Here is a 26,271-nt window from a genome sequence, read left to right as displayed (position 1 = left end):
TCACACCCTTTCGCTGAGTTCACCATTTCGTTCTGTGAAAAGCACATTGACGATGCCCGGCGAAGGTCCCTGTCAGAAACGAAACACAATTAAAATTCCTGAGAGCTGTTAGTGCGGCGTGTGGATGTTTTGTGTGGTCGTTGTGAGCACGTTGGCTGCAGTAACCACGAGTTAAATGCAGGTTCAACAATACACTGAAGACTAACTGTCACTGAATGAACCTTTGGTATGCTGAAAATGTGCTTCAGGTGACACATTACAGTCAAGAGGTTCTGTGCATTCTAAACTGGCAGCCAATTTTATGCACAGTGTGTGTTCAGCCTGAATGTATAGCGGCTTTAGAGGCCTATAAAATCAACAGAAAGACTCAGCATGGGAATTGTGAATGCATTATAGGAACAGGATGCCAGACTGCAAAACATTGCCATGCAATTCAATGAAAATTGCTTTTTGAGCGATTAAGTAAAAAAGGTTTTGTAGCTTCAAGGTTTGTTTCTGCACTGTACAGTGTTTCTCCTGGTCAGCCTATAGACTTTACATATATGTCACACATAATAATTCTCTCTTGAATAGTTTTCCACATATAAAACCTTCTGTGTGACAGCTCTGTATCGAGCTTACTTACGTATAGTCTTGATCAGGAGCCCTCAACATTTTTCAGGCCATGGAACCCATAGCTGATGGAGAGGTGGAGCAGGGACCCTCAACTACAACAGTATATTGTGTTGAATATTTTTCGGGTCTTTGCTCATTTGCTCTTTGCCATGGCTGCTAAGTCAGCAACAGCTGTAACATGGCTAATGTTAGCTGTGTTAGCCTCACTGTCTGCACTTTCACTGGCGGTTTCAGAGGTGTGTCAGAGTCTGCTGCTCGTGAAGCTGCAGAACGATTCATCATGGCCCACAAGAGTGTCTGTACAGTCTAAAAAATTATTAAGTAAATGCAAATCAATAATAATAATGTTAATAATAACAATAACTTATAGCACATAGTTTCTAAAGTGCTTGGACAAATAAAGCAAGAGCAGGATACCTATAACAACAGAGAGCCATGACAGTTAGAACAAACAGAAACGACAAAATTAAGCTAAAACTGTGGTAAAATTACACAAGAAAAAAAAAGACCAGAACATTGAAGAAATAAGACTTAGATAAAGGAGAATGGTAGGATGATATAGGAGATAAGAACAATAGAGCAATAAAGCTGTTATTTTATTTCTAAATACTTAGAAACAAAAGAATAGAAGGATAAACAGGAAGCCTTACATAATTTCAATAGAAATAAATAAAGATTAAGAAGACTAAACAATTAAAAAGACAGCATCACATAAAAGCAAGTCTATAAAAATGGGTTTAAAGAAGTGATTTACAGTAAAGGATGTCAGTGACCCCATGACCCTCGCACCTGCCGGCCACTTATCTGTAACAATACAGCTAACTGGCTAATATGTTCTGAATAATAATTAGCTAACTTTTTTAAACAAATAGGCTGATTTATTTTTGCAAATAAAAGATTATGCTGGATCCATGTTAACGTGTACTTTCAGACAATAGTTCGGGGAACCCCCTGCAGTAACTCAGAGGACCCCCTAAGGCTCCCGGACCTCCTGTTGAAGAGCCATTCCTCTAGACAGCATGACTTGAGGTGAAATAGTGTTCATGTGAACTGAAAATGGAAGTTACCCAAATTAACTTAACTTGCAAGTTTACTTTTATGATGTAGATTTTGGCTAAAGGCTATCGTAGGCAACTTGCTGAAGTTCTTGAAGATGTTTCGCCTCACATCCAAGAGGTGTGGATGAGAGGAAACGTCTTCAATCACCTTTAAGTCCAGTTGTCTGCAATAGCCAGTAGCAAATACCCTGACTTGGATGAGTGTCTTCACAGACATATAACATACGCACGTACAAAACTTGAGTTATGTGACTAACGTACTTTCTCCAACCCAAGCCATGATCTTTGCCTGAGTCTAAACAAATAGTTTTTGTATCTTAAAGCTGCAGTAGGTAGAAAGCCTAAAAATGGTTGATTGTTGAGTCTCATCATGGGCGCATGCAACAGTCTACCGAGGCAATTGTGAGTGAGCACAGACATCAACTGTGTGTAACGAAACAGACACCTGAGAGTAAAAGTAACAACAGAGGAGAGACACATTTCAAAACATGCATGGAAATGCAAATCAGTGGTGACACTCCACGTGGCAAAAAATGCTAGTGTTAGCCCCATGTGTATTTGTGTTTCAGTACTCACCAGAAAAAGTTAATCCTTTCTTTTATATCCCTCCTCTCTTTACAACGCGACTTTCAAATGCATTTCTCCTCAAGTCAGCAGTCAATATAGTTAGACGCACTAATTTTCTTACTGTAAACAGCATGGTCAGCTCCTCCGTGGTGCTGCTGCACACAGGTTTACAAGCAAACATGAAGATAAATCCACTTTTTAGTCCCAAATGTTTAACGTCTCAAAAGTTTAATGTAATGTTTTCTTCCATGCTGCTTCCACTTTTTCATCTCAAAAATCCAACTCTGAGCTTTCATCTGGTCCACAATTTCTTTATCATGGTTGCAGAGGGTTGAAATGCAAGAGTGAAAATAAATCCTCATTTTATTCCCTAAAGTTTGAAAAATAGACTCTGAGCTCCCCTCCTGCCAATAAAGCAGCCAGCATTACAGCAACAGTTTTTTGTTGTTTTTTTTTTTGCTCCAGAAGCTCCTGTCTGACACCAACCCTCTCCTGCAGAGCTCCCCGGCTCTGAGCAGCTGTCTGTTGGCTCTGTGTCTCAGCTCTGCCCGGTCTTCTCTGCCCTCAGTAAAACCCTGCAATATACGTGAATGAACACAACTGAAGATGAAGTCAAAAGTAACTGAATGAGGTGACAAACTCCTGGGCTGAACATGTTGCTCATTAGTTGGACTTTTTTATAAGATTGTCTGTCTGATAATTCAGTTTTATAGCGACTATTCCAGCAGGACTTCCCACCATCGATTCAGGGTCTTACTGAAGGAACGTGCACGCCCAGTCTGAGATGACCTGTGATTGGTTTACGTCTGCTGTCACATGCCAGATTATCTAAATGGAGAAAACAGAGCCAAGAGAAGGCACATAGGTATAGTTTTGTCTCAGACTACTTCATTTACAGGTTATCAAAAAATTATTTCCAGTGATACCAAAACAATGTTGCCTCCTCTAGCTTTAACCTAACCAAGCTGGAACTGTCTCATTGTTAACCATGTGACAATGAAGGTCTGGTACAACAACGGTCCAGTGATTCTGTTGTGGGATTGTAAGTGAGGAGAGATCAACTCAAAGAGAGATACAGGGATAAAGGGGCTTTAAAGATTTGACCATATATGTACTGAAACGTCTAATTGTCAGATCAGTAGATGGGCCCAGGAGTCTGCACTGTTTTAGAAATTCAAACATGGTGTCACCCAGCTTGTTACTACTAGCAACAAGCTCACAAAATCAAGTTTGATTTCATGATGGGCTCTTATGGAAATGAGAAACCAAATAGCAGATGATTTGCTCCTTTGGGAAACACTTCAAACTCAATTTCTTCATTCATTATTTGCCACCGATGAAAGCACCACACAAAAGTAAAAAAAATACATACAGCAACATAGTCCAGTAACAGACATGATTTTGGAAAGCAGCTAATTTCATATTCTTCCTTTTGTACTGACATATCTGATGTGGACTGGGAGGTGCACTTGTGGACGTCCTGGCCAGACAAAAGGATGTCTTGAGGCTGAGGAGCTTGTGGAGTCTTGGACGGTGTCTCCAGGCTGATGGAGTCCTTCCAGTGGAGGCAGCTGTGTGGAGACACCGTTATCTGTGCTCAGCGGCGCTCAGCCCGCCGGAGTCATACAAAAGAAAGATCAAATGATTTCACTTCTCCCTCAGTCTGTTTATTATTGGAATTAAATTAATTAAACGATTCTTTGTGGCTTTTTAGTCTCTGCAGAGACAAGCAGTTGCTTCCTTTTGTGTCTGACATCAGTGGACTGCTTCTAATAAAGCAGCTACCTGCTCCCACGCTCTCTTCACTTTATCAAGTCAACAAGGACGTCTGACTGTTCCAAAGATTTGCAGGTGTTCATACACAGTCACTGAACTAAAATAACAAGTGAACACACCACCATTGTTTGAGCCCAATTGGACGTAGTGCTGGATGCTGTAAATGGAACGTTTTCTTTCCTGGATTTTATCCTTAATTAAATCCAAATGTACCTGTCTAGGTTACAGTCCACAAATTACAGTTACACCAGGTATACTATTTTACAGTCAGATATGAAACTAAGCACTGTGTGCAGCAAAACCATTTCTGTGTTTAAAGAGGAACAAAATATATATCTTTTTGTGCTGTACACTAGAGTTCTGCACTGACAGGTGACCTGCAAAAACATTATGTAATGGGTTAAAAATAGATTCATATAAATTCATTCAATGAACTGGAGGAGGAGAGAACAATAACACAGTAACACATACAATACATTAATATGCTTTTTTCCCTGGAGAAATCAGAAATTAAAATGATTGCGCAGTATTTTCAACATGTACATCTGCTGATTCAATAATATCAAGACTAATCAGTTGGCAGGACTTTATTGTGAAAGTCTTAAACACCGCATTTGACCCCATGTCCTGCCAACTAATGGGACATTACTGTTCTGACAGCGATAAAAGTCAGCTGCTGGCTGAAATTGATGACATAAAGGCAAAAATAGCCAGGGAAGATAGCAACTTGTTGACAAAATGTCGTCAAAGACATTTGTAATGACTTTGGTGCACTAAGAGACTGAGAATTACATTGAAAGATACTTTGCTGGCTTGTTAAAAGTTTCAAAAAGCATTAGCTTTTGATAGCCGCAAGCTAGGCCTGTTGTCACTATGGAAACATTGACAGTGTGGGTCACAGGGCTTACATTCATGATTCCTGTTCACTTAAGAGATAATTGCAGGTAATGGGTCAGTTCTGTTTCTCAGCTTTGCAAGTGGGGTGGGTATACATTAACTGTAAAACAAATCAAAGTTAATATAGTCCAATACTTGAAGTAAAATGGAGAAAGTACTGCAAGATGGAAAATGGCTGGTATTTCATACGTAAAGCAGCATTCATTCAATACATTTTTTTCTTTACTTTTTTGTCCACTTGGAGGCGGCAAAACAACACAAAAATATAACATAACTTCTGAGAATTCTGGAAAAAACAATAGCCTATTTACAGTATATCTATCTGGCAAATGCACATTACATTATCATTAATTATCATGTAATGTCATGTTTGTGGCCATTTGATGAAGATAAGTCCAATAATAATTCCACTTTTACCTCCGTTTTGGGTCTCCACCAACTAAAATGCTACTATTTACGCTTTAGCTGCTAAATTTATGTTTACATTTGCACTTGTCTCTGTGTCTGTTTGCTGTTTGGCACTGATAACAGTGGGTTTATTAGAGCTTTCTCACTGAATACAGCTGCCTGCTTAAAATGTCAGTGAAAGCTAAATTTTGTCATTTGGTTCATTGTTAATGTAAATGGATTAGTGCTGAATGTGCTTAGGTGTTTTTTTTTTTTTTTTGCAACATTGCACACTTCAGCCTGTGTGTCTGTAACTACACAGCTCTGCTCAGGGAAAAATCTCAGATCCTGTCCAGCTCCAGTTAACAGTGAGTGGTCGTGCAGGATATCAAAAAGCTGTGCCTCAAAGGAAGAACTGCTGCAGTGAATGGGACTTTGTGTTTAACCCCACATCAAAGTTTCACTCCACACAGCAGTATGCTAAACAGTGTTGTACACAAGCAAAGGGATGCTGAGACAAGAGAAAATGCAGACAAACTCTGGTTACAGTGTTTTCACTTTACTTTTAGTAAAGTTAGAGGTGCTAAAAATTTGACTAAATCATTACAACATATTATGAGACATTTTATACAGAAAGAAAGAAAGTTAAGAAAAACTTAAATCCATTAGACTAGATCATGGTACAATAACTGCTGCAACTGTTGTTGTTGATGACTTTGTAGAAGTGTCACTGTGCTGCACTCTTAAGAGCTATTTAGAGCTCCTGACACTGCTCATAAAATTGTGTTAAATGACCTGCTTTTCACTGGCTTTGATGATTCTTACAGCTTATTTAAACCACATAGTTCAAACTATTGTTGCAGATGGTTGTAAATCATGCCCCAGAGTTGATAAAGGTGTCCCACAAGGACCACTATTAGTCCCTGCTATTTATTCTGTAAACAATATTTCCATTTCCATTTTAGACATGCAACATCATTTTTTATGCTGATGATACCATCTTGTATGCCATCCACTCCAAACCTCCAGACCTCTTTTAATAATCTAAAGCTTGTTTTAAACCTCTAGAAGACAAAATGTAATGATTTCACCAAGGCACAGAGCTTTGATGTTCCTACTGATCCAAGCTTTCAATTGGAAATCAAACAGAAACAGTCCAGCATTACCTCTGTATATGCACTTTTCATTTGATAATATTTACCCTGCATACAAGTTTCAAATTGTCTACCAAAGCATTTCATTTCCTATAATTTTTTAAAATAAAAGGACCCCATTGTTTTGATATTTAAAAGCTTTTATTATGAAACAGCAAAATCAGGAAATGTTTGGTTTTCATCAGCAGTAACTCAACACAGCTCCTATTTAGCTAAAAGCAAACATTAAGCAGATACCTGACAGTTCAAACAGCAATGTAGGACAGAAACTAAACTTCAAACCACAGAGATTGAGGAATCTCTGGTCATGATGGCTTGCAGTAACACTGCAGCCAACAAGCACGTATTTACAGAAGCACCGCACATGGCTACGTGACTGGCATGCATTTTCCCTGTCTTTTCTTGATGTCCGTGGCCCCAGGTGAAATCTTTCAAAGAACCTTCTCTGCAATGAAAATGGCATCAATCAGTTTCCCTAATCCACAGACACCCAAAGGTAAATGGGGAAACAACTGCCTGTAACTGTTAAAAAAAAAAAAAAAAAGGAACACTTACCATATAATGCATCTGACATCTTTCCCTTCTGGACACATTCACCATTTTTTGCTGATCCACATAGTTGGAATGTTGGCCTCTTGGGTGAGGTGTGGATTTGCCTACACTGCTCCTTTATTTCATTAACGTGTCCACTTTTTCCTCCAGCTGTTGAACTGGCATGTATCTGAAGGTGACTGGAGGGAGCACCACAGGTCAACACAAGATCAAGGGAAGAAATGCTGGAGCCTGTTGGAGGATCTCTGTTGGAAGGAGTTAGGATGGAAATAGGAGCGGAACATTTTTGAAATGCACCTGGTGAAGTGGAATCAATCAGGGGTTCACTGGAAGAAGACCTGGGCAACACAAGATTACTCCTCCTCAGTATGGACAATTTCTGGCTCCTCGATGATCTCCTCATTGTTAATGAGTGGGAAATAATCTAGAAATGGAGAGCTTTGAATAACTATAAGATTTTATAAGATGTAGTAAGTGGATTGCATTTATAAAGCACTTTTCTAGTCCTAACAACGACTCAAAGCACTTTACAGGAGAGGTCACATTAACCCATTCACATATTATTCATACAGCACTTCTGTGTACTCATGCTTTTACCAGCACTCACAAACATGGATGGTACAACATCAGGGGCAATGTGCCCAAGGACTGGAAGAGGCAGGAATCAAACAGCCAAGTTATTACCTGACCAAGCAGTTTTGGTGCCTAAAACTAACCAAATCGTTTTAGTGTCCAAACCTAAGCAAGTAGTTTTGATGCCTAAACCTAACCAAATAGTTTTATTCCCTAAACCTAACCAAATATTTTTGTTGTCTAAACCTAACCAAATAGCTCTGGTGCCTATTAACCTAATCAAGTACATTTAGTGTCTAAACCTAACTAAGTAGTTGTGTTGCTTAAATCTAATCAAGTAGATTTTTTTTGCCTAAACCTAACCAATTAGTTTTACTGCTTAAACCTAACCAAGTTGTTGTGTTGCCTGAACCTAATCAAGTAGTTTTGGTGCCTAAACCTAATTCAGTAATTGTGTTGCCTAAACCTAACCACATATTTTGTTTCTTAAACCCAACTAAGTAGTTTTGTTTCCTAAGCTTAAACAAATAGTTTTGGTTCCTAAACCTAATCAAATAGTTGTGTTGCCTAAACCTAACCAAACATTTTTGTCATCTAAACCTAACCAAATAGCTCTGTTGCCTAAACCTAATTAAGTATTTTTAGTGTCTAAACTTAACTAAGTAGCTGTGTTGCTTAAATCTAACCAAGTAGTTTTTGTGCCTAAACCTAAGTAAGTAGTTTTGTTGTAAAGTTAACCAAGTATTTTTTGCTACCCAAACGTTACAAAGTAGCTTTGATACCTACACTTAATCAACCACATGTGAAAAAGGCTTTCTGACAACACCTCATGCACAGAGTGACAAATAGATACATTTCTCGAGCTGAGACGGGAATGGGTTGTTGTTTTTTTGACTCTCTCTACTTCTCACTCAACGTCTTGTTTTTTTCTTTATGCATGGCGCCTCACCCCAAACACAGTTTTCTATCCATCCTTCTCATCTTGCTGACAGAAAAACCTTTACAGCTGCACAGCCTCAGGCGATGATGGAACAAATCGATCAGAGAGGAGCACTAGAGTATGCATAAGGCACAGTTAGATAGCCTCAGGGTTTCACACTCTGCCAGAGACCTGTGGCCTGTAAAGATGGCTTCCACTTTTATCTGAATAATAGACGTCGGGACAACACAGCATGCCAGCTATAAGAGTGTTAAGCAAGACAGTTTGTATTACACAGCATTGATCTTTGAGGACTGCAGTTGATCTAAAATGGTTCAAATCATGGCTTCTACTATGGATATTCTAATGACTGTATATAAATTTGGATATGGTTCATTTGATCCAATGTAGTATTTTGACAACGAATGACTGGATGTTGAGGAAATTTGCATTAGTCACTGACATTCAAGGGCAACAATTAGTGCTGATGCCAGATGTGCATCATGAAGTGCAGTGTGCAAAATAACTTTTGACAACCTGAGCTCCCATGTGTCCCACGTATACATCAGTTGTTTCTTCACCTCTTATTTTCTGTGCTGCTCTTTCACCTTTCAACATGCCACATTCAAAATTCCTGGGGGTCTTGGGTGTTACTTAAAGCTACTACAAGGAAGTCACATACTTTGTTGATTCTGAAGGCCACTGTGGACAAAAGTGGTATTTTTTCTGCCATAATAACCACAAAATATAGCTTCAAAGATCTAAACACTGGTTTATTTAATGTGATTTCATGGTGACTCCAACCCAGTGGCAGGAATAAAAAAAATGGTCTGATGGTCTGGCTTGCTTATGTAGGTCATATAGTGGCATCAGTAATAAATTGAGACTGTTTCATAACATGAGACCCTAGCTTGAGACCCCCTGTATTTTGCTTCCTGGTGCAGTATAAAGCATTCCTCTAATCATATCCAAGTGCAATTACCTGCTGGATTAACCCTAGTTACTGCACCCTGGGGTGGAAATGAGCTGCGGTCCTCTGTGGTCCTGTGATAAGTGGATGAATTAATGGACTGCAATATATTATAGGGTTTACAACAGGTTTTCTGTATGGATTAAATTGTTTGAAGAAATTTCATAGACATGAAATAACATATTCTTACTTTGCACCTTAAACCTACCTTTACTGTGCAAATTTGAGGCTTTGGGTGTAAAATAAAGACTGTCCTACCAGGAAAAACAAGAGAATCTGTCCGTCTGTCATCGCAGTACCTTCTGGTTCCGACTTCCCTGCTGCACACTCCTCATCTGCTCCTCCACTTCGTTGGCCTGCTCTTCCAGTTTTGGATTCCTCGCCTCATCAACCTTACCTCCAGAAGCCTCTCTCTGTCACTCCTATCTGCAAGAGAACAGAACTGTACGGGTCCAAGGGCTCATGTCTTCTCCCTTGGTCCTGTGTCCAGGTTTGGCTCAACCCATTCCTCGAGTCAGACACCCAGTTCCTGTTCTGTTTGTGTTAAAATAAAGATCATTACCAATTATCCTAGTTGTTCAGTGTGCTGCTATTGGGTCCTAAGAACACCTGTTACAGTTTCAGAAGAAAAGAGCACACAAAGAACATCTATTTGAAGAGGTGTGTAGGAGAGACAAGTGTAATGTGCAGTTGCAAATGAACTCCTGCACACTGTCTGAGTTGCAATATTGTTTAACTGTGGCGTTTCCAAACTGGACCCCTGTTGGGCCAACAGTTTGTGACAAGGAGAAGCCATCTTAAATTAGTACTTTAACCCTCTGAGGTCAAAGCTATTTTTTTGAGATTTTTGGTCTGCCTGGTATCCTTGTGAAAAATGTTAGCAAAACCTTAACTCTGTAATGCACAAAGATCTAAACAACTTGTTTGTTTTTTTTCAGGACAACCTGGGCTATCCGAATATGTAAGCTGGAATGACGACACATGAATGTACAAATAGTTATAATCTTAAAGACATCAGGTGCAAATTCATCAGATTTTTAGTGAAAGCACACAGTAAAACAACTGGAACAAAGGTTTTGGCTCATGAATAATATTCTCTCAAGTCTTAGCAATCGGGAAAAATACCCAAAACATCCTGGGAAATACACAGGCAAAACTATTTACATATGTAAGTACACTCATTTTTCTGTTCATAAAGTCACAAAACAGTTGTCTGGAATGAGGCAGAGGGCCACATCACACTCTTTGCATTTCCAAGGAGTGGACCAACAGATTTTGCTTGGTCTGCCTGCATTGTGCACAGGTCCTGCGCCCAAATGAGGCTCGCCTTCTCGTTGAAGGCTGAGAAGTGATTGGCACAGGTACATGGTCGGAGCTCGTCCTGGTAGATGGAATTGTAACTGTGACAGCACACAGCTGGGCTGTCAGTTCCTTCACAAAGGCCCCATGGGTCATAGTCTCCTCCTGCTTCTCGTGGCTCAGCTCCTTGTGCAGGAAGTTTGTGGCTGCACTGTCCAGAAAGTGAAATAACAATGTCCAGTACCATCTCATGCCCTTGTGATGAGTAATTCTGAATGAGTTGATCACTCAGATCAACCCCCACCATGTGTCTGTTGTATTCCATGACCGGTGTTGACATGGAACAGCCTTGGTGATCCAGCTGCCATCCTGATTCTTGACTCTTCTGTTTGCTGCCTGAGAATGCCTGGTGGATTGTTGAGCAGACAGCAAACTCATGTGTGTCCTTCCCCTTCACAAAAAACAAGAGGGTCATCATGGATCCACCTGATGGAGCCTCTGCGGTCCCTTACCTTAAGGCCACTTACTGTCACAGTTCAACAGGCCCAGTTTCCCTTGCTCAGTTTCTTACTCTCCCAGTTTCCCCCCTGTCTCTCTGCCTCAGTCATTTTCCAATCTACCTGCCAGCCACTCCCACCTCATCAGCCCAACTCCACTCACCTGCAGCTCATCCCCAATCAGCCCAGTATAAAGCCTCTCCATCACTCTCATTCCTTGACAGATTGTTTTTCAGAATTCCACGCAAGACTCTCTAGCTCAGTTTCTTGGACTGTTTCCCCGTTGCCAACCCTGCCTGTCTCCCACTCACCTGCTTTGTCTTAATCCTGATAAACCACCTCAGCCTCCTGTCCCTGACCACGATTCTTGATCATCATCACTCTGGTAGAGATTTTCTGTGCTGAAGATGCCATGTCTGATGGTGCACACACTCTTACTCTGCCGTGGATGAAATGACAGAGACGCTCTGACTCTCTGGTCAATTCTGCAGTTTTATCTCATGTCGCTCCTGGTGCACGAAGGCAAATATGATGTGTGAAAATGTAAACACAACAACTATATATCCATGGCATGCTATGCGTGATGCGTCCTGGGTGCATGCCTATCCAAATACATAAAAGAGAATTCGCACATGGTTTTCTTGATATATGGGATTCTATTCTTATTTTGATGCTTCAGTAGGGAAGTGAATAGTGTAGATCTACAAACGCAATGACAGGATGAGCCTCATGTGATTGCATTACGCACAGTACTTGAAGATCTAGAGCTTCTTGTGACACACAAGTCACATGATGTGTACGGTCACTCTGACTGGTGAACAGACACATAAAGCATTATGCGTTGGTCGCGGACCGTTCTCAGCACAGACAAAAAAGATAAATAATCACAAAAGACGTTCAGTGTCATTTTGGAATTATTGTGCAACAACTCCAAAACTTCACTTAAGTTCAAGGCAGGATTACAAAGCATCTGAAAGGGCTATGACCACACAATCTTTGAAACGGCGAAGTCGTCAGCTTTGCGGATCTTTTTAAAGTAAGTCTCTAGCATACAGCATTGCAGAATTATTATAAAATTAATACAAAGAGTGTTTATATGTCATGTACGACATTGTCAACTTCAGAAGGTTAATTGGGCCTGAAAAGTTGACCTGAAAAGGCTCAAGCCCAACAAAATTCTGTCCAAACCTGACCCAAACTCACCCCTCATTAGCATATTTAAGCCCAAACCTGGCAACAGCCCAACATTTTTCTTAGCAAGTCTCCCTCTATGCACCAAACAGTAGGAGAATACATGGGGGGAATCTCAATTGGCAATGACAAAATTGAGGTGGGAAACCCAAACACGTTGTAACCCCCTGAAATACGGGTACTGAATACAGATCTCAAGCTCTATCTCAAATTGGGGTGGTTGTAAGTCTGCGGCCACACACATTATTGTGGAATAGGAAAACATCAATAGCAATTAACTATTTGACACACTCTAGTATTAAACACAGAGCTAGAAAACTAAAACACTATACATTACATAATAACAATCATAAATGTATCTCAAAGTGTTAACATTAAATAGGTAAATTGTAAAGTGAGAGTTTAAAACCCCTCAGGCTAAACTGCATTCCCAAGAAAATTTAGTCACAAATATTGAACATCTTATTTCTAAATGAACCTGTAAGGATTCATACATATGGCAAGTGAAAGACGGTGTCAATAAATGAATAAATACAGCCCTACATAAGAAAAAACTCAATATATACGTATGTATGCATCTGTGCTGCATGAATTTTCTAAGGCCTTGATGTCTTTTCTATTTAATGGTTCATATTATATATGGTATTGAAGAGGGCTCTGAGCAAATTTAAATTCAGTATTGGTGTGCTTAATTTGATTATTGTCATCTAACATGCATACATATGTATATATACAATATATATGTTGCATTGCATGTAAAATAAAAAAAACATTCTATAAAGACTTATGTGTCAGATAAATGTCCTACAGTGATGTCACTTGAGGCTACATTAGCAGCTAACAGGGTAACATAACCTAAATCTTCAATTGAATTGTCAATGGTGGAGTAATAACATGCAACGTGGGTAATGTAGGCACCAGGGGCTGGTTTCATAAAGTCAGACTTCAGATAAATGTCTAAATTCATCTGTTGCACAAAGCAGTTTAGCTCTTGATTGTCTTTGTTTGTCTTTTATCCTTTTCAAAGAAAAAAAAAGTGTCTTTTGGTGGAATTCAACACCTGCAAGGACACTTTACAGTGTCTCTTTGTTTTTGCAAAATGGTCTAACTTGCAGTAGTAAATCTCTCTTTTAAAGCAGATGGAGGTGGAGTCTCCCAACTTCAGCTTTGTAATTGGGAACCTTTGTCCAACCACACAAGCAAGGGTTTTTGATACTTTCACTTAGATCTTTGCAGTTGTCTGCACCAGCTGTACGCATCTCTTGTCTCTGGTGTGAATACAATCCAAAATGTCTATTTAGGCTTCATGCTCTGGTGTCAGTCCCACAGACTCTCCCTTCACTTCACTCACAGCTGGGAAGCAAGACATGGACCTGAACTCCTTCTCAGCCCCTCCAGGAAGTTGGGATGTTGCAATCGCAACAATTCACGCAAGTTCAACCAATCTCTGTGAACTGTGTTAACTTTTCCGCCAATCTGACCAATCATTGTAGCAATTTTTTTGCATTTATATTTTATTTTATCACAGGTACTGAAAAGAACACATCTGTCACTGTTATTGACATTTATCAATACTCTGATTTTGTGCACTTCCTTGTCTACATATTTTGTTACAGTTTTTGTAATCCTGAGCCTTTTTTTTTTTTTTTTTTTTTTTTAACCTTTTTTATAAGGTTACTTTGAACACTTTTTTCCTCCCTGGAAAAAGCTCTGTTTGATTTTAATGAATTATACAAGACGAAATCGCAACTTTCTTTTGCAATTTAATCCAAGAATTTCATTGCATAAAACATGTAAAAATGTTGCTCATGAAACACTTGAAAAAACAGGCATTTTAATCCAAAAGACTTCCCTGAAATCCTGGAGGGACTGTCTTCTGCAGAGTTTATTCATGGGCAAAGTGTTGCCTGCACTATACATTTAGTGCCACGAGACAACATCACCACATTATGTTGATAGAAAACTAGATTAAAAAAAAATTAAAACTTGTAAAAGTAAACTTGCACACTGCACAACAGGTTTTGCTGCTCATTTGTTGCTGAAGCTTTGTAATGCACAAACAAGACAGAACGGGTCCGGACAAATGCTTCACTGTGATGTGAATGCCTTCGTCATTCAAGTATGATGCTGATGAGACATTTGCTGTCTAGACATGGGATAAGAACACAATAGTAAACGGAAAAATGCCTGCTGAGCATTCAAGCCTGACTTTGCCTTCAAGGTTGCTGTCTTCTTTTTGTCCAGTTTCGTCAAAGCCTGGAAATCTGAAGGTCATTGTCTCACCCAGAGAGGAAACGGAGGGGCGAGATGAAGTCAAGGGCCCAGATTGAGCTACAAGAAGGCGAGGGATACAGTTACCGTATATCCATGTGGAGTGAACAGATGTCCATGTGTTTGTCTGACTATAACACACGCCATGAGTCAAAGATGAGTCAAAGATCTTATTGTCGAAGAAGCAAAGAAGAGAAGAGTTATTCAGAGCGGAGGGTTTGGTTACGGTAACTGCAGGTTGCAATAATACATTTGTGTTTATCCGATATGCACCCGTACATCTCATAATGTCACGATACAAACACACCTCTGTATCTGCCGCCCTCACATTAACCTTTGGCACCTCTCTTTTTCAGTCTCTGTTGAACACATTTCAGACTGCACTGCAGCTCCAGGAATGTCTGATGAGGAAAACTGATGCTGCCTCTCAAAAAACAAACTGTTCCCTGTGTGACTGCTTCACCCTTTATCCTGATGAATCAGGCTCCACGAAAAGATTCATCACACCTCCGACGGTTCTGAAAACTAGTCAAATGCTTGCACGAGTAATTATTGATCTGGACGGCAACTCAAAGAGAAGCAGTCAAGAGCACAATTATGTGGACAAAACTGCAATCTTTCTGTCCCCCTGGCTGTTGAGTGTCCCCCCACCTGTCTGCGATTACACCCTTTGAGTCCTTTTTTCCTCCTGATAGCAGTTCATATTTTTGATGGACTCCCCTCTGCCTCCACATTTAAGTGGTAGATTATGAAATGTCCATATTTAATCATTTACATTTTAACAGGCAGTGTGTGTTTGGACTGCCAGTGTGCTGAATGCTGAGTTAAAATGCTATGAGATTAACAGACAGACCTTTTTTTTTTCTCTCTGATAGAAAATAGGCCTTTGGGGTATTATTGTTATTTTGGAAGCACTGGAGTCATATGTCAAAAACTAAGCCAACCAGTTCTTTAGCTCTTTCTTCACTTTTCTAAATGTAAATATTCAATGTAATTATGGTTGCTTGGAAGCACTCAAATTTGTGATACAGTTACCAATGACCTGCTGTTCATTTCAGTTTTTATTAAGACCACAGAATGTATAAAGCAAACCTTGTGGCTTTGATAAAAAAAAAAAAAAAATTACATGAAAGCAAATAAATATTTTTCAGTTTTTAATTTTCATTTATCATCGGTCTACACAATAAAAAAGAAAAAGTTTAGAAAACTTCAAATTTCAAGGCAACATACTTTAACAGCCCAACTCAAATTCATGAAATACTTTTCGAGTTTCTAAGAAGAAACATAAATTATCTCAACGAGATTTTATAGGTCAGCAGACACAGTTTATTTCAAAACTTAAAACCTATTGAATTTTGATTGTAAAGTTTGCAGACCCCTGGTATGCAGTAATTATTGTGAAAAGAGTACCCATAATAAACGAACACATGCAGGTGATTTCTATTATTGTGCCTGATCAGGGGATGACGTCACACCCGAGTCCAGTACAGCAAATCAGGAAAACATTTTTGACCTTGATAACAATGTATTCTGCAATACTTTGCGCATATAACAAACAATGCAACAACCTGTTCACATACAGTACTGTGTGTACAATTAATTTAATTAGACACAAGTGCTTATGAACAGATTAACTGCTGCTGATGCATAGAGCAACCATATTGGATATTGAGGTCGGGGTTGGTGAGGTTCCTGACTTCAGGGGGCATTCTGGTTGAAAATTCTAAATAGGAACATGGACATTCTGACTTCCCAGTTCAAACGGAACGCACCAAAACACTGTTCGTTTTTTGGCATATCTAGATCAATTTTAGGAAGAAAAAAAAACCCCAAAACAAATGAAAAGAAATGTTTGCATTTTGGATCCAAGACACTTTTGAAGGTGGTTTGAAATGAGATTCCAGTTTCATTGCTGCCATCTTTTTCTGTTGACGATTTGAGCCAGAGTCCTTCATTGGCATATTTTGCATACCCACTCCCACCTGAACCAGAACCAACCTGTTAGTCAAATCTGCACCCGCCCACACCTGTCAATACAAACCCTGCAGCCTGACCTACACCTTTGATTCCATAACATACACAGTCACTTACCTGTGTTCTTAACTGGCACAGCGCTGGTGCTCCTGCAGATGAGACTAGCTTGCAGTTATCAACAGCAGTTATCGGCCATTTACAACCCCACTCCGATCTGCCCTCGACCAACCTCGATATTGCAAACAACACACCAATCTCCAAGAAACGTCACCTGTGTTCAGAAAAGCCCTGCGCACACATCGACCCCCGACAGAACGCGGGGCTCTCAAACAACTCACAATCCGAACATCATAATAAAACCAGCAGACAAAGGATCAGAAGTAGTAATACTCGACAGATATCAATACCTCCTCGATGCCAACACTGTCAGTCAAAGGATGCTTCCTATTTAAGAGTTTAGGAAGGCATCTGTATTTTAACAAAGGTAGGGAGTTGTTGTTAGAAAACTCTTGCAATAACGCACCACTTTCAAATGTGTGCACCTTGCTCAGGTTTATATCATGGTCTGTGTGATTCTGATTGGCTCCAAGCTGTCAATGAATTCCTAAAAATTCCTAAATAGTTCCAGTGAAACTGTCTGTTCACTCTTCTAAATGAATATGCTGGCTGTATCTTAAGAGTTTTGAACTTCAGAGAGAGGCAGGCTTGCTGCTTCCAGTCTTCAACCACGTTGTGTCTTCCACTTTGTATCTAACGCACAGACATAAGACTGAGCTGAACTCCATCTGAACATTTCACACTCAGAAAGAAAGTGAATATGTTTTTGTGTATGCTGAACTTTCCCTTTCCCGGTTCTCTCAGTTTATATTTTTCATCTGAACCTGAGTTGACTTAGACTGTTCCTCCCCCTCACCCTGCTGCTCCGCTTTCTGTTTACCGTTTTACAGATCCACGCTCTTATTACCTCCATCATCAAAGTGCGGCTGTTTACCTCTGTTGCTAAGAAACATGTTTGGCAACTGTCCTTGCAGACACTGAGTAAATGAGCCTGGTGTGCGGTGCTGTTTTCTCCTGTATCAAGTTTGGCTCGGATATTTGTCTGGCCAAACATGAGTGAGGCATTTTACATCCTCACACTGAGCCTCTGTTGCTCAGACCTGCAGGAATCCAACAAGAATGCCGCTAATGATGCCACCATCACATGCACACATGATTTTCTTCCAGTGAGAGTACTGGTTGTGTACAACACATAGGGCCCTTTAACTCTTTCCCCACCAATGACAAGATGTCTCGACAATTGCTGTTTTCACTACAAGGCTGTCACTCAAAGAAGAGGGCAGCCACTGGAATTGAGCAGCAGAAGAAGATGGTGTTACCTACTAGCATGAAAACATCAGTGCTCAGCTGCAGATCTGTGAGTCAGAGAGCATCATGACACTGCCATAGAGCCCGGAAACAGAGCGGGGCTGCTCACGCTAGAGCCACTGGACCATGACAGCAGCCAGGACACAGCGAGGCTGCTCACACTGCAGCCCCTGGGACTCACACCGCAGCTGTGGCGGAGAGCGCTCCAGCTCCTGGGCCTCAACATTCAAGTGCTTATTAAAAAAAGAATGAATAAAGCTAAAACAAAACATTTTTGTGTGTGTGAAATTAGAAGATTTGTTCTCTCTTTTGATATATTCCATGTGTCATGGTTTGAGTTTTATTTTGTAGTTCTGGTCTTCCCTCATATGTTTTGTCTTTACTTCCTGTCTTTGTCCTTTTCCCGCTCTTTTTGATTCCCATTTGTTTCACCTGTCCTGTCCACCTGTGTCTTATTAGTTCTTTGTCCATTTAGTCCCTGTGTTTCTCCGTTTTTGTCAGTTTGTTGTTGCCCATGTGTGTCATCCTGCCTTCTCCTGTTTTGCCCTCCTGTGTTTGGACCTTGTACCATTTTTTTCCTGGACCCTTTTTGAGGCTTTGTCCTCTTGTGGATTCTTTTGTTTCTTTGGACTCCTGATTTTACACTCCTGTGTAACCTTTTTTGTTTTGTTCTCTTTATTAAATACATTCAAATTGGTTCTCCTAATCTGAACTTTGAGTACTTTGAACTTTGAATGTTTACTGATATGGACCGAATGGAGCAGAAGACTTCAGTAGCAGTGAAGCCAGTAGTTCAAGCAAGACATGACTACAAGAAACGACAATGCAGTTTTAAAAATCCAGTATTTTAAATGACATTTGGCATTAAATAGGCAGTGAAAAGAAGTCCACAATGCCACCTCTGCTTTTGTTTCTTTCTCGAGGTACATTATTACACCCTCCTCCAGTGTTGCCATGTTTGCTATTGTCAGAAACTTTTGGCTCCTCTTCTGCTTTGGGGCAACTCTTGACTCTTGTTAGGGGTTGATTGGTGCCCTCTAGTAGATGTACTGCTTAACATTAATGTCAACCTAAAGCATGCAGTGATGGTTTTATCGTTTAAAACGAACGCGTCAGTTTTAATGCATAAATAAGACTTTAACTGATCTATAGTGCACGCTCCAAAGCGTATAGTGCAAGTGCATTTAGGGTGTGTCCAACAATGGTGCATAATCTGGAAGCAAATATGGCTCAAAAGGTTTGTATCTACTCTTAAGTAATTATAGGTGTGTTCTGGGGCATGACATGAATGAAACCAATCAGAGATGTCACAGTTCTGCTTGCCCTGCTCTACCTCTCCCTCAGTACTTTTCTGCTCACCCCGCCTCTGCTTCCTCCACCTGTCAGCTTGCCCACCTCATCAGCCCAGCTCCTCTCACCTGGTCTCACAGCTGCAGCTCATCACCAATCAAGCCAGTATTTAAACCTCTCAATCGCTCGCCGCCAGATTGGTCTTCGCACACTCATGCAAGACTCTCCAGCACTCTTTTCCGGAATGATTTCCAGCCACTGACCCTGGCTGCCTCTGACCCACCTGCCTGTCTCGTCTGATTCCTGGTTTTGGTTAATCTGTGGCCGCCTGGCGTTTCCATCCGACGATGATGATGCTGTAGTGTGATTGTTCCCATCTGCTTACCTGTGGCTGCCTGTGGTTCAGAGATGGCTGGCAGAAATGTGTGTTATTAACCATTTGAATGTGAGCAAAAAAAATGTTGATCAAAGCCCAAGATGACGTCCTCAAATGTCTTTGTTTTGTCCAACAAAACATTCATAGTATACTCCATATACTACCTGCCCAGCACCAAACAGCAGACACAGTTACGAGAGCAAACACAGATAATGACTGGATGGACGTATAGATGGATGAGGAGACACAGAGCTAATCAGCCATTTGTACTAAACATGCAGGAATTGGATGTTTGTTTACTGGAGGGAGAAACACAGGCGTGACTGATGAATTGATGTCAATATCAGTCGCCTCTAACCATGTCTGGGTCTGTGCACACGGCTCATTACAGCCCAGTTTATAATCAATTAATGATAAACCAATAAATTAACGGGGGTTGAAAAAGCTGGAGAAAAGCTCAGGGTATGAAAGAGTGAGCCCAGCGGTTCTTTAATCCATGTCAGGAAACAGATGATTGACAGTCAGATGGAAGATGAGGATTGACACATGGACAGTCAACATCAGGTTTCATTTTTCATTATTAGACCTTTACTCAGCTCAAGACTTGTCTCCAGCATGCAAGATAAAGAGCAGGCGGAGACGGAGGATATTAAAGCACACAGTGGATATTTGATCTCCTCTGCTGGAGTCAAACAGATCTGAAAGAGATGCAGCTTTAATTGATGTTTTCTCGGGTCAGATTTGAACAAATCTTGTCTCTTATCAGTTATGTTGAACTTGAAAATGCATTTTGGGAAGATTTCTTAAATTTTAAATTTTAAACTTATTTTGTACAAATAGCTCATACGAACACATCACGTCAGATTTAACAAACACACGTAACTTACAAACAGATAACTGTGTAAATGGGCGCTTTTCATTACGTTGAATATTGCCTCCTTGTCTCCTCTCTCCTTCGTCAACTCAGAAGTCGTTTCTCCTCCACCATGATGAAAGATTTTCCAATTGCCTAAATGCACCTGAAGGAGCCCAGAGCGAGTATACACTGGTACACAGAAGTCTTTTATCAATTAAGGGGCGTGTTGTATAAATGACGCACTCCACATTATCCTGAACACAATGAAATCATTTTAATTATGCAGTTTATTCTCACAGTTACATGATGAAACAATATCATGCACCATCAGTCTGTGTGTGATGTGTCTGGCATTTTAGGATATAAAGGTGACTAACTGTTTTTTGAGTGATCATCAAACAACACAAACTCATGAATATATTAGATGATTTAAAAGAAAGTTTAAATGATCCACATATTTAAAACAAACTGCAAAATTAAAGACTACTGTGAGTTTTTAGAAATTGTTCATATGTAAAGGCTTCTGTGGGCATCCAGCTGCAGTCCGTTTGACAGCTAATACAGCTGTGCAACATGTCATCAGTAAGTGACGTCTCTTTGGACAAGCAAGTGGAGGAGATGAGACCAATTTACCGAAATGAAAAGCACCCAGAGATCTACCTGTGTGTATTTGAGTGCACATGCATGAGACCTCCATCTATCAGGAAGAGTTTGACTGTCATCAGCAGTGGAATTAAGGGACCTGACAACACAGGTAGCACAGCATCAACAGCTCTCAATTCTCCCTGAGGGTCAGACTGAAGCCATTTTCATATCGAGACATTTCCTCTTTATTTCAGTGAAAAAAAATGCCTCGCCACAGCAAGGGGCAAAAGATGATTGCAAGGGGAGGGGAGGAAGTTTCCATCAGAGACAGAATGAAGTGAGGATGTTCCCTGTGAGGATATACATCCAACCCACCTGACAGCAGCTAATAATACATCATTAATGATGATGAGAGGCTTCATGTGTACATTTATAATTCTATTATAATTTGAAGAGCTGTCAAACAGGATGATGTCGACATAATTATGAAGTGTAATTTTTTTTCAAACTCAAAATGTCTTCAAACTAATGAAGTATGCAGTCATTAGTGGATGGTAAAAAAGACCTTTTGCCACCACTGACTGTGGTCCATTTCATTTACAACATGGTCACTCTAAATGTTCTCCTCCCGTGCAGAGCCACGACTGCAGTGTTTCTGAATCTTCATTCTCTTCATTTTACCTCTGCTTACTATCTTAGCATCACATTTTAGCTTGAAGCTAGCCAATGGATGACCTGCGTGCATGACTGACTACGTAACAGGCTGATATTGAAATATTTCAGTGATCTGATATGTTGTGTATTTTCATTTCAAATTCAGTAGCATTTCAATGGTATTTTGTATTTTTTTTTTTAAATATTTGTGACACTCCTTCACAAGGGAGCTTGTGTATCACCAGTGGTACACTCACCACTACATTCGACAACCTAGGTTTTATGGGACATAAATGTTCTGACAAGACAAAACAAAACATGTATATAAAATAATTAAACATGTCCACTGGTAGATTTGATTATTACACTTCATACAAAGCATATTTCAACCAAACAAGATTTTTTTAAATTTTAAATCCACTTGTGCTGAGCTGAATCACTGAATAAAAAGTTTAATCTAGAACTTAAAATAATGACAGTACATGGTGAAAGTGAAAATTCCTTCTCCATTTTTCATTTGGTGCACTCCAAACATATTTCACACCACAATAATCACATTGAATAACATGGGTAGTAATTCTAGGGATGTTACATGCAGAAACATACTGTAGATACAAAGGTATTGCCCTGTAACTTATAAGAGTATGCCACAAACTAGCACCACATACGTTAGCAGAACTGGCCAAAACCAGCATTGGCCAGTTCATTATCAGTACTGATTAAAAATATTTTAAATGAAAATAGAGACACTTTTAGGAAAAGTCAGGTACCAGCAGCAATGTATTTCTTTAATTCAACAAAGTTATTGCACACATTTGAAAAGAGTCAAAATGGCCTCCTTGGCTGTTCTAGTGTTCATTTTTCATGATTACACTGTAAAAAAAAATTCTGTCGTTTTTACGGAAAAAACTGGCAGCTGTGGTAAATTTTACAGTTTTTAACTTTACAAAAAAATACATTTTAAACTTGTAAATCCAACGGCCATAATCTGCTGAATTTGCATCACCACACTGTTATTAAACCAATTTTTTTCTGTGATATTTACATGCAGTTGTTGCTTATTGTACGCTATATCCCATTCACTTTCACTGAAAAATATTAAGCAAACAACATAATTTCAATGTAAAAGCATCAATATAAGACCGTAATTTACCTTGAAATTTTCTGCCTATTTTACTCAAAAGTTCTTTATAATGTACTGTATTTTACAGTATTAACAACAAGAGTTTTACAGTGAAAATACATCTAGTACTGCAATTGAATTTTCTATTAGCTGCAAATAAAAGGGCATAAAATCCTATTGTAACTCTTATTTAATACCAATCTTTAAAATAAACTAAACTGTCTAAAATGTTCTGCATTACTTTAGTATTACTGCTCAGTGAAAAATAGAAATATTTAAAAGTACAGGAAGACTGAACACTTGGACAATTCAATTTCAAAACTGCACTAACTTCTTGTAGATGTTTACTTTTTCATATTTAAATACTTAACTTGTGTACACTGGTTAAAAATTATCAGTCTCTTTTGTTACACATATTCATGAAACTTCAACCTAAACTGAACATTAACTGCCAGACTAACAACTTTACTGCTCAGCTTTTCCTCCACAAATTCACCATCACTGTCTCTGACCATCAACAGTACCAGTCTGCCGCTTGTCCTCTCTTGCGCTTACTTAAGTTACTCACTCAAGAAAGTACACTACTATGACAAATCATAATTTTGCAGGCTCACATTTATCATTGGTATACAACACATCTACAATAGATCACCTCTAAATAACATCTCCATATCAGTTTAATGGAAAAGGGAGCATTTCTTAGCCAAAGTATCTCTATAAAACATTCTTAAGGACAATTAAGCATTATTTTTTATGAATGAACATAAGCAAGTGAGAAAATACAAATAGGGATGCACGATAAATTTTGGGGCCAATAATTTACGGGCCAACATTGGCCTATATCGGTGTTTGTATATATTAGCAGACAAATATCAGCTACATCAATATATGACTTGACAGAATGTCAAAGCATTGAATTTGAATTCTGAGGGCAGTTAAGAGAACATGAGTACTAGTATTAAAACATTTAGTACATATTCATGCAAAAAAAAAAAAAAAGCAATTGGATATTTTTCAAAACTGTCCAGCCCATGTAATTATCAGTTATGAGTTTTATTTGAAAAAATCCATATTGTGCATCCCTAAATACAAGAGCAATAAAAAGTATCATCAACAACTTTGTCTGAAACTTCCTACTTAAACTTTAACTTGCCAACATTAAGGCATCTGATGATGTCATCCACTCACAGTTCAGAAATCATGACACTCATGATCTGAAGGTTCTTGGATCACGGTAAGGACCCTTGGGTTCACGTGCAGACGAGAAGTGTGTGTCTTCTCCTGGTTGATGGAGAAAAAACATCTTGGTAAACAGAAGAAAACAGACAACTGTATTAATAAAATAAATAAAAACTTCACATACTGCTGTCTATGGCCCGTGTCTCCCTATGAAAGCTCAAAATAGTGCCATAGCATCTTAAAACAATGAGTATCTTGAAATAATGAGTTAGAATTTCAAAATAATGAGTCAATATCTTAAAATAATCCAAAACTTTGTCAAATCAATTAGCTATTTTTTTTTAAACTTTACAGACCATGTATGAGAAAGATTCATTGTCATCCAGAAATGATGAAAGACATTTATATCATTGTCTACAAATTATTTTTCTTGCCTCACACTTGAAAAAATAGTTTCCAGTAATAAACTAAACTGCATATTAATTCAGAAATAAAATAAATAATGTTGACCAGTCTGAGTTTTACATCAAGTACTTAAGTAAAAATATTGATCCTCTGGTTCAGGAGAGTTTTAAAGACATACAGTGATAAAATTCCCAATTAAATAAAGGCACATGCACCCAAAAGAGTAATGATAATAAAAATAGTAATACTAAAAAAGTTAAATGACAAGTTCCCAAGTAACATTAGCATCTACTTTAGATTTGTTTGGGTTTACTAAAGTGAAAATGATGAATAAAGCCAATACAAAAAAACAGACCTCTGCAGAAACTCCAGGGTTGATGCCGACTCTGATGGGTAATGGATGTTAAAGCAATAATAGCTCCCAAACATCAAGCAGAGGGCAGCAACAAAGGAGGGTATGTTGTCGTGTACAATGTTTCGATCCACACTCAGTATGTACCGTTTTGCAGAATAGCAGGACTGCCCTACAAAGGAAAAACAGGAACAACAAGAATAAACATAACTAAAATATAATAATATTTATAATATAAAAGATTCTAAGACGAGTTAAAGCGATGGTTCAGTGTTTGCATGGGGTTGGTTGGCTTGCCCCCACTTTGGAGAATGTTAGAATCAGCAAGATTTATCTGAGCTGTAAACGCATCAGAATGTCAAATACCAATGTTTTCTATCTTTAAGCGTACACCACATTTAACTTAAATTGGTATTCCTGCTTCTTCTCCAAACTGGGGGCATACCAACCTTAAAAAAAAACCTGACCTACCCCTTTAAATTACTTACCATCAATACAGACATCAGTTATGTGCAGGTTTAGGGGAGATGAACGTGAGGCTTTTCAAAGGCCAATTTGAATAACTTTAAAGTGGTTGAAGTTACAAAAGATTGCAACATGAATGTGATTCAAAATAGACAGAAAAGAGAGAGAAGGAATCAAGAATAAAGAAATGTGAGAGAATGAAAGACATGACAAAGAAGAAAAAAATGTTCACTTACCACACACAACAATGGTGGGAGTCAAGTGAACTTGGTCCATCTGTATTTCCCCTGCCAGGCATGTGTCCTCCACATAGCAGAACATCACATCTTCCTTCTCGTCAAAGTAGGCCAGCAGGAGCAGGACCATCTCTTTAACATCTTCAGAGCAGCCACTCAGCTCTCCCCTCATCGCTTTCAACTCTGAGAACACCAGGACGAACCTCTTGCCCTTGTTCACACAAACCACATTCATGTAGTTCAGGAGGCGTTTGCCCTTCAGATCCACATTCCGGGTGAATGTTTCTTGAAGTCCAATTCCAGTGAGTTCTCTGAAGTGGACTGCCATGGCAACTTCGCTGAACCAAAGTGGCCACTCTTTCAGGAGGTCTTCTATGTTTTTACCCTGGTTGACTTGCTTACGCTGTCATTAGATGTCTGACCTCCTCTGTATTTGCATCAGTCTGCTGAGACATCATCTTCAGTCATTTTTTTTTCTCCTCCTGGCTTTCTGGGGTCTCTCCAAGGGGTAGGAATTTCACATCCCAGTTGATGCATCCATAAGTGTCCTGGATTGCTGCTCTCTGTTCTGGTGGGACTACATCGGTGTCAGAATCCTCGGTGCGATGCTTTCATTTCCTTATTTTTGGGGTCATAGATCTCTTAACATTCTCTAACCTATTTTGTATTTGCTTTACAAGAGAGT

The 26,271-nt window shown here is 39.3% G+C and overlaps 1 protein-coding gene across 1 annotated transcript; it reads right to left on the bottom strand.

The window, feature by feature from the left end:
* LOC146306288 (uncharacterized) lies at window positions 1-25,994 on the bottom strand. The gene is made up of 7 exons (XM_084711767.1): window positions 25,587-25,994; window positions 24,889-25,057; window positions 10,834-10,978; window positions 9,866-9,894; window positions 3,683-3,811; window positions 2,362-2,395; window positions 1-69 (listed from the first exon to the last, which is right to left on the bottom strand). The coding sequence occupies exons 1-7, from the start codon at window positions 25,912-25,914 to the stop codon at window positions 1-3; spliced, it is 903 nt and encodes a 300-aa protein (XP_084567893.1). The 5' UTR covers window positions 25,915-25,994.
* Between the last annotated feature and the right edge of the window lie 277 nt (window positions 25,995-26,271).

Source organism: Lutjanus erythropterus, chromosome 23 (assembly GCF_056507025.1).
Source record: "Lutjanus erythropterus isolate fLutEry1 chromosome 23, fLutEry1.hap2, whole genome shotgun sequence".
Classification (NCBI taxonomy): Eukaryota; Metazoa; Chordata; class Actinopteri; order Lutjaniformes; family Lutjanidae; genus Lutjanus; species Lutjanus erythropterus.
The sequence above is the reverse complement of the archived record's forward strand: the minus strand, read 5'-3'. Positions and strand labels throughout refer to the sequence as shown.

Excerpts from the sequence above, each read along its gene's own strand:
- LOC146306288 (XM_084711767.1), bottom strand. The coding sequence starts at position 25,914 with ATGGCAGTCCACTTCAGAGAACTCACTGGAATTGGACTTCAAGAAACA. Across the intron at positions 25,058-25,586 it reads TCCCACCATTGTTGTGTGTG|GGCAGTCCTGCTATTCTGCA; the intron begins GTAAGTGAACAT and ends TTTCCTTTGTAG. Across the intron at positions 9,895-10,833 it reads CCAGGACGAGCTCCGACCAT|ATAGGAGTGACAGAGAGAGG; the intron begins GTACCTGTGCCA and ends GTTCTCTTGCAG.